This window comes from Acanthopagrus latus, chromosome 9 (assembly GCF_904848185.1).
Source record: "Acanthopagrus latus isolate v.2019 chromosome 9, fAcaLat1.1, whole genome shotgun sequence".
NCBI classification, from domain to species: Eukaryota; Metazoa; Chordata; class Actinopteri; order Spariformes; family Sparidae; genus Acanthopagrus; species Acanthopagrus latus.
The window spans coordinates 7,074,372-7,083,474 of record NC_051047.1 but is presented as its reverse complement, the minus strand read 5'-3'; the positions used below and the strand labels follow the sequence as shown (position 1 = coordinate 7,083,474).

Here is a 9,103-nt window from a genome sequence, read left to right as displayed (position 1 = left end):
ACAGACATGTCTGTGTGCTGGACGCCTCCTGGGACGGTGCACAACACACATCAAAAGCAACCGGCTGTGCACTCTGTAAACATGAAAACGGTGAATAAACATCAGCTGCTCATATTATGCAACTGTGATCGATGCCGGGTGATGTAGTGTTTGAGGTTTCTCAGGCTAAGAGTGCTGCTGTTGCACTCACGATCAAACACATATGATCAACCTCGGTGAAGGCCAGGCCAACTCGCATCGGTCAGACAGAAATGTTGATCTTTGCACTACAAGTGCTGCTCCACTTTTGACCTCTGCAGACATGTTTTTTTTTTCCCCATTCACCGCAGAAGCAGGTGAAGCTGTGCCAGGAATACCATCAATAGCATGGTTGTCTCTTTCATAAAGAATACTCATGGTTTATACTTCAAATAGTCCAGATTTATACCCTCTAGTGCCTTGCCTAGTAATCCACAGATATATGAAATTACATCTGGTTAAACAAATGTAACTGCACGTCACAGCAATCTGCAAGGAATGTGATTGGTCCTCTTGGCATCACTGCATTTTCTTGCTTCTCCTCCATTGCTTAGTGGCGGTGCTCACATCAGGGATTGTGACCTGTAGTTTCCACAGTTACCTGGCTGCACTCACCTGTGTCTGCAGTCCCTGTTGACCAGCCAGCCTGCCTACAGCTTTAGCCTTTAGTCAGTTACTTTGTTTATTAAAAAAGAAAAAAAAAAACCTGAAAACACTGGAGTGTGGCTTTAAAAAACAAACAAAAAACACCTCGATTGAACCGCTGACAGGAGCACTGTTTGGTGCTCCTGACTTATCTATTCATAACACATAATTTGCATTTAAATAGTTTTGAATTCTTTCAGCAAACATCAGCATATGTGATTGATTCTGATGAACCGATCACAAAGCTTTTAATTGATTAGACACGTTTTTTAACCACTTGACAGCACGACTTTATAGCTCCATTTGTAAGTGTTTTAATGTAACATTGAATCTCATCAGCTGAACATAAAAATGCGATGGATTGCTCACAGACAACTATCACCGTGGGCCTCTTTGTTGTTTTGTTTTCAAGGCACATTTGGTCTCAGTACTCTCATCAAAGCCAGTTCCAGGGAGGGCTAACTGCTTCTCAAGTAGTCATGTAATCTGCTCGCAGCAAGAACAAGAAGACCCAAACATCAGATGTCCCAGATTATAAACAGCAGTGGTTCACGCTGTTGCCTCACCCTGTACAGATCTCCCTGTGTCTGTGTGGGTTCTCTCCGGGTGCTCTTCCTCCCACAATCCAAAGACATGTAAGGAGTTAGGTTAATCGTTTACACTAAATTAGGTAATTAAGTAGGTGTGAGTGTGAGTGGAATGGTTGTTTGACACTATTTGTCAGCCCTGGGATGAACTGGCGACTGGCTGCTCGCCCACTGTCAGCTTAGATCAGCTCCGGTCCCCCCCGTGACCCTGAAAAGGATAAGACGGTTACAGACGATGGATGGATTATTATAAACCTCAAAGTAAATGGAATATTTTTATCAAGGCATCAGATTCACACACTCTCCTGCCGCCTCTGTAGGAGTTACATTACAGTTAGCATTTTGTTTTGATACCCTTCTCTTCTTGGCTGTTCAGCGGATGATGTTCTAAACATGGTGCACAAACAACAATGCATTGCAAATCAGCACAGTCAAAGTTGAACTCTTTCTTTTGATGTATAGTTTATGGGTCTGTCTATACCTTCACTGGATAGAACAACCAGAGATTTTGGATCTTAATAAAATGGCCAACAAACTTAAACAAACTTAAAGTTACTGCTTCCTAATATTTCAGCACGGTTTCCATGTCAGGCCTATCTAGTTGTCAGCATGTTTCTGACTTTTGTGGCCCCCTTGTGCCCACAAAATCAATAAATGCTGCTTAAATGAATGGATTTAGTTCTGGAAAAAGTTCAGTCTTTTTGCAGCTGTTCTTAGGGCGGATAAAAAGACAAGCAAGGTTATATTAGGATGAATGTACTCCAGCAAAACGTATTTTCTGTGACCTGACAAACTAACAGTCCTTTTGTCTGGCTGTTTACTAATTTGTTGACCATAAATAAGGAGTAACCATTCAGAGACCCTGTAGTTATGATTAATAAACTCATTCTAAAGTACGCCCGAGCTCACCACCATTTCTTCGAACTTCTTCCATCCTCTTAAATGTTAACAGATTTGTAAACAGTGGCCCTCAGGTAGCCAGTAATTTCCAAGATAATTCATGATGAATGTGACTTGATGCACTGCCCTGTGTGTTGGAGACGCTGACTCATTTTTCACGGTGCTGCTATCTGCTTTTAACGAAACTCTCATTAATATCAGTGATGATCGCAAAGTCGAATGCTGGTGTTTTCCTCCTTTTTCTCTGGTGTTTTTCTCATCCCTCACTGTCACACGGGGGTCGAATTATAAAGCCGAACATGCGTCCTTCCTACTCCTTCGCCGCCGCGTCCTCCGTGACTCCTCTCCCGTCTTATCTGTGCGGCCTCCTCCAGCCCGCAGCCTCCTCCTGGCGACCTCCTCTTGGCTGCCTGCCAGAGTGCCGATCACTGCATCTGTCTGTCAGCAGAATACCAACTGATTAATGCTTTCACTGCGACCATTAATAAAACTGCCGAGAGGCTGCTCTCTCTAATTGAGAGGTACAGCTGGGGCTGCATTGGACCAAATGAGGAGGACACATGCAGTAGGGATCTGTGAAGTCCTGGGCGGGTGTTTTAAGGGATGAAGAGTGGGCTGCTCTCGCTCCTGACAGCCAGTGATATAGCGGCCTCAGTGCAGAATCCAAACAGTGCACTCAGTTATTTATGTGAGGGCTAAAGACTGACTGTACGCAGAATGTTTTATCAGATTTTATTAACCGTCCCCTCCCGTCCTGTATGACAGCAGCTGTTCTCCAGCTTTGATCTTGATTTTCTGCACAGCAGCAGAATCATTGTGGTGTGATGATAAAGCGCCGGTGTCTAGGCCACTGGCACCAGCAGTGATCCACGGGCACTCTGCTGGACACACCCTGACTACTTGGCTCGTTTGGCCCATCCATCTCCCCTGTTCTCATACAGCGAAGGATTCCAGCGCTGCAATCATTTGTCCTGGAGATGAAGGGAGAGGATGCGCTTCTGTGACATGTGTCCGACTCAAAGTGTGGCTCGGCTGGCCTGGAGTGCAGTTGAAGATGTAGGCGACACGGTTATAGACAGATTATTATTATTATTTTTTTTTTAAGGAGTGTAGCAACGAGGACAAACTCCCACACCAGTTTACTCCCTGCAAACATGGCCAGCTGTGTTTGTTGGAGTGCACCGCCATGAAGGAGGTACCGATCCTCGAATCTTTGAGATGGAGGGATAGAGCTCGTGCTCTCAGTCTCCTAATTCTTAACATGAATTTATCATCTAAACAAGTTTTGTCTGTGTAGTACAGTCTGATATAAAGTGAACTGCCATACAAAATTCTGCCATCCTCATACTGCATCCACTCTCATTTTGCATTAGTCAGCAAGCTTTTCTTGCTATTCTGACCCACAGTCCTGCAGCAGAGGAGTCATCACATCGGCTCAGTTGCAGAGAGGGCACGGACAGACGACAGCTCATTGGCTGCATTCCAAGTACTTTTTCTTCTTACTTCAAATTTCACGCTCCGGACTTCTGCCTCTTATCAGCAAGAAGGTTAAAGTTCATGGTGCCATGTCATGACGCAGTAGTTTGTCCCAACTGTATGCATACTGCATGCAACAGTCGTATGTACTTTGTAAGGGCAGCTGCAGTATGTTTTAAAAGTTAAAAGTAATGTGATTAGGAACGCAGACTTCATACACGTGACAAATTACATACAACGTGAATATGCAAAATGCTCGCCTGAAGATGTTGCCTCACACTCTCCACACCAGCGGCAGTGCAAGTTGAGCTCGCAGGCGCTGATATTTTTTTTTTTTGACAGAAGTTTATTATCGCATTATAATGATTCTTAGAGGCCAAGCAGGGCATGGACTGGTAGAAAAACAGTGCCAGATTGCAGAGCTCTGATAGGCTACGGGGAGCTTCTGGGTTGTGTGCAGCACTGACCAGCTCGCTGATGGGCAGAAGGAGGTCACATTCACCAGGTCATCTCAGCTGAGTGTCCCGGGGCTCCAGTGTGGTTCATAATGATGTATTAGCACACTGAAACACCAAAGTTACAAGCAAGCTTACTGATCATCTCCAAGCTCTGCCAGATAAATTGTTTTTATCAAAGTGTGGTGGATTTGAAGACAGCTCAGACGGATATTACAGCTTCAGTTCCCAGTCAGTAAATCCCACATATACTGTGTCTGTCTGTGCAGCGATCAAGGCTACTCACCCCAAGTCACCTTTGTCACATTGTCTTTATAATGTTGTGTCCTTTGCAAGGAGGTTACATTAAATCTGGACACAGCGTTGGAAGCAGAGCCCAGTTCATTCTTTGTTAAAGCTGCTCAGTGGCCAAAGCTTGGCCTCCCAGCAATAAAATGCATCAAATCTTGCATGTTGTGCCTGGTGATGTGACGTGATGACCGGTTGATGCCTTAGTACTCATGACATCATAATAAATAATAATTATAATAATAATCGGCGCTGTAACACCCAGCCAGAGCTCACTATCTTGCCTGCAGCTGGTGCAGAATGCAGCAAATAGACTCATTTCTGGTACGAGGAGAAACTGATTCATCACATGGCAGTTCTGCTAGTCGTGGTCTGACAACCAGCTACCTGAGCTCCTGAGCCTATGTCAGCTAGCTCACTAACCACTTTTAAGTCTCTTTAAATCTTCTAACTCCTTCTTTTGCTATCACTGGTTATTGGTGTTTGCATTATATTGTTGTAACTTAATTCTGTCTGTACTGTGTTATGTTTTACTCGCACAAGAACCTTGTAAACTTGTTGCGAAACTTGTTACACAAAAAAAGATTATCGTTATTATTTATCAAATGCTGTTGATGCACTTAACTGCCAACAAAGTTTCTACTAAACACTGTGCGCAGTGCTGCACCTCACTTTGTGGTTGCTCAACACACAATCGGGTGACCGAGTTAAAGGAGTCAATCAGAAAGACTTACTTTCACTTTAAGCTCTTTGAGGTTTTTTTTTTTTATTTTTTATAAAAAAGTAAACCAACATTTGGTGCGCTTCAGACGGAGTGCTGACTAAAGAATGCTAGAGAAGTTGACAATAACTGAGCTTCTTATGCTATCATCAGAAAATACCCTCTGTTGACATCCCGCAGAGTGGAATGAGTTCCTCCACTGGCAGAGTGTCGGAAAAATCACTGTTAGGAAATGTAAGTCTCGCTGCACACCAGATCCCCAGAAATGTTTCATCATTTACATGACATGATGTGTTTTGTGGCATGAAAAGTGCATTTTCATGCATCTAAAAACCCTTTCAAGTGTATAGAAAAACACCTCCGCAAAAACATTTTTTGTTTTGTTTAACTAAGAAGATGTTGATCCATCAACAACTTAAAATACCATCAATCACAGCCTCTACAAGAATGTAACTGTGACAGAGCCCACTGGCCGGCTGTTGTGTTGGCATCAAGGTTTATTATCCTTTATAATGTACAATATACAAAAATATAGGGTACCAAAAATTCACAGTGTCTAAAAGGCAGTGATTACAGTCTACATGACAGGTCTAACAGTACACCTGGTAAGTTGCATAGAAGGGCACAGAGCCTCACATCGCAGGGGACAGAGCTCAAAATTGACCAATCAGATGACTGGCTTTCAGGCCAAGCCAACAGAGGCTAATTTAGATCAAAATGACTTCTTTTAAATTCCATTTTCCCATCACGTTATTATCTGCAGTCTGATAGTATCGGTGCTACGTGGAGTTACTTTCAGTCCGCACTCGTGTGTGTGTGTGTGTGTGTGTGTGTGTGTGTGTGTGTGTGTGTGTGTGTGTGTGTGTGTGTGTGTGTGTGTGTGTATGTGTGTGTGTGTCTCTGAAATGTGAAGTTCGAGCAGCTGGGAAAGGTCACGAGCCACGGGCGGTCACTCACTCGGTCACACTGTGGAGCTCTGTCCCCAAACAAACCTCATGGTTGGTGTGTACTTAGCTGCTGCACTTTTTTTTAAACAACTATAAGGCTTTTTTTTTTTTTTTTTTTTTTTTTTTTTTTAAACAAACAGTGTTAGCTATACAATATACAGATACATTTACACGATCCTCTGCAGGGTCATTAATGGGCTGCAGAAGGCTGTTGCTCCTATATACACATAGAGCTCTCATCTCGTGCATGTACAGTAGCTGAACTGAAAAGCATTGCTGGGTTAGCATTCATCAATCAGGCAATAATAATAATAAAATATAGCTGTGAAAATGCCCTTTATAAACCAAGCTTTGACTATAAATAGTGTCTGTTCCACTCCGCAGGAACCAGAGGCGCGATGCTTTAACTTACAATGGTTAACATCTCGTACATGAGATATAGAAAAAAAAAAACTGCATGGAGTGTCAGCGGCTGAATGTGGAAAGAAATGCACAGAGAAAACAATCGCCTCTACAGACCTGCAGACCTGCTCATATACAGTCAGAAGTATGAAAGCATTTACATTGTACAAAATACAGCAATTCCCCTTTGTCCATTCAGGCGTACAGACACGCGGAGAGAGTACATGAGTTTGCATGTACACACACACACACACACACACACACCCACACACACTCAAACACGCGCACATGCACTCCTTTTGAACTTCACACAGGCAAACATCTCAACAAGCATAATTTAGTGTTTTTTTTTTCTTTTCTTTTCAAGTGAGGCCGAATGGACGTTTTCTGACAGTCATTCTTTGTAAAAACCATTTCAGTCATCTTTATTGTTTTTTTTTTATATTTGTGTTAACATTTGAAGATGCAATGCTTACCAAATGTCTGGAAAAATCAAGGAAAACAAAACAATGCGTGAAATTAGAGAAAAACGAGAATTAATCAGCTCTATCTTACTTAACAAAATTTTGTCCTCCTATGCTACAGCTTGAGAATAAAACAAACGTCATCTTAAAAAACCAAACATTTAAAAAAAAAAAAAGGAACAAGTGCCAGCCTACTAGCTTATTCTACCATCATAGAAAATCTTCGATCCAGTTGTTCAGCACACTGGCCATATTTGATATGACCACCGAGCTATTTAGCACTCAGTAGAATCGATGCATCCACTGGAGAATCAATTGGAGAATCAATCAATTCCCTTTTTCAGAAGTCTTTATTGTTCTGGGGGGGAAAAAAAAACAAAAAACAGAAGAAATAGAAAGAAAAACAAAAACAAATCTGGTCTTTGCCCTCTATTGCATACAGGCACCCAAGGCATCCCAAAGCTTTATGTACAGTTCCCTCGCTCTCCCTTTACGAGTGAACGCCCTCGTCTGCAACAGGTGTTTGATCAGGAGCAGATTTAGAGAATTTCTGTGTTGTGACCCCTTAAAATGTTCTGCTCTGAAGTTCTTATCTTTTCCAACACACGACACAACAACAATGGAGGGCGTGCCTCCGCCCCTAACAACCAGGCTGATACTGATCACTAATTTGCTTCAACGGAGACTTCAGTGAGTTTTGTTCTCAGTGCTTTTGTTGTCAAGGGACTCATAGTTCCTTACCGGCCGAGAATGTGGTTAGTAACGGAGAGGCGTGAAATGGTGACCCAGATCCAGAGGAATGTGATATATATTTTTATAACATTGTGTTCATGTTCAGAACCATGGATGCTTGCCTCAGCGCCCATGTGACAGGTTCTGCTCGTAACAATCTGCCTGAAGACTCGTCCTGCTAGAGTTTTCCACTAGATCCCCGCATGAAGCTCTGAGTTGACACTTCTATGTCCAGCCAGGCCCTTACATCAACACGTCCACAGCTGTCCCCGAGCGCACCGGGACTCGGGCCTCGTCCTCCAAACCCGGACCTCCTGATGGAAAGTTCCAGACATGCCTCTGAAGACACAAACCCTGCCATGCGGAAGAGACGAGTGGAGCGAGGAGAGGGGCGGTGGCGAACAAAGAAAAACTGGCCGAGCTCTGACAAATGTTTCAGTTCACGTCGGTTCAGTTATGTCACCATGGCGATGGGGTGGTGTCCGTTTGGGGCAGTGGCAGGAGGGGTTCGGAGAGCCGGTTGTGGGGCGTGTCTCAGCTGTTGTTGCTGTGGTTGTAGGTCCTGCACGGCGAAGGGGAGGAATTGGGCTGGTAGTCGTATTTGCCGAGCGCTGTGGGATAATAGGTGGTTGTGTAGACGTTGGTCTGCTGGAGCGGCGTCGGGTAGAAGTTGGATCTCTCATCTGGCAGCAGGTTGTTCTTGTTCAGCGTCTGGAGGAAACCAGCAGAGAGAAAACGAGGAGTGAAGCCTCTCACAGCTAATACAATGATATGTTTAACACTGATGCACTGAATATTACAAAAATATTAAAACCAGTTATCACACATACCACTAATGAAAGTTTCTGTCTCTAATGACTTTGTTGTTTTTACTTAAAGGAACAATTCAACAATTTGGGAAATATAGTTTTTGTTACCACCAAGTGGCAAGTGATGACTCAGTGAGGTCACTCTTATTGTAAGTCGCTTTGGACAAGAGCGTCTGCTAAATGCCCTAAATATAAATATAAATATAAATATGAATATAAATATAAATATGAATATAAATGTATAAACTGATGCCATTCAAGCAATGCTGCTCAGATATAACAATAATAAATTATAAAGACTTAAAAACAGGAAAAATACAGATAAATCATGCAATAATAAAACAAATGACAATTACTAAAAAACAGGTTTAAAAGAAAACTAAATGAGCTATTCAGGAGGAAGCTGTTGTAAAAAGGAATGTGTTTTTAAGAGAGATTTAAAATAAGAAACAGAGTTGCCTGCCTCATCTCCTCCGGCACAAAATCAAGGGGTTCTGATTCCAAAAGCTCAGTCTCCCTTGGTTTTTAGCCTCGATCTTGGAAATACTAACATTACTTTAAAAGTGATCATTAAAATATTTAAATCAGTTCTTAAACGTACAGGCAACCAAGGTAGATGTGCTCAAATAGTTGTTATCCAGTTAAAGCGTGGAAAGATT

General features: G+C 42.7%; 1 protein-coding gene across 4 annotated transcripts in view; it reads right to left on the bottom strand.

Annotated features, from left to right (window-relative positions):
* Positions 1 to 5,567: 5,567 nt before the first annotated feature.
* The window catches only part of sema5ba (sema domain, seven thrombospondin repeats (type 1 and type 1-like), transmembrane domain (TM) and short cytoplasmic domain, (semaphorin) 5Ba), a 181,228-nt gene continuing 177,692 nt past the window's right edge, over positions 5,568 to 9,103 (bottom strand). For 3 of the 4 annotated variants that reach the window (XM_037110216.1, XM_037110218.1, XM_037110217.1), the window contains one exon: positions 5,568 to 8,346. In XM_037110216.1, coding sequence (XP_036966111.1) covers positions 8,170 to 8,346 — 177 coding nt within the window. In that variant the 3' untranslated portion in view covers positions 5,568 to 8,169. The remainder of the gene's footprint in view (positions 8,347 to 9,103) is intronic. The other variant, XR_005077041.1, reaches the window with a different exon arrangement.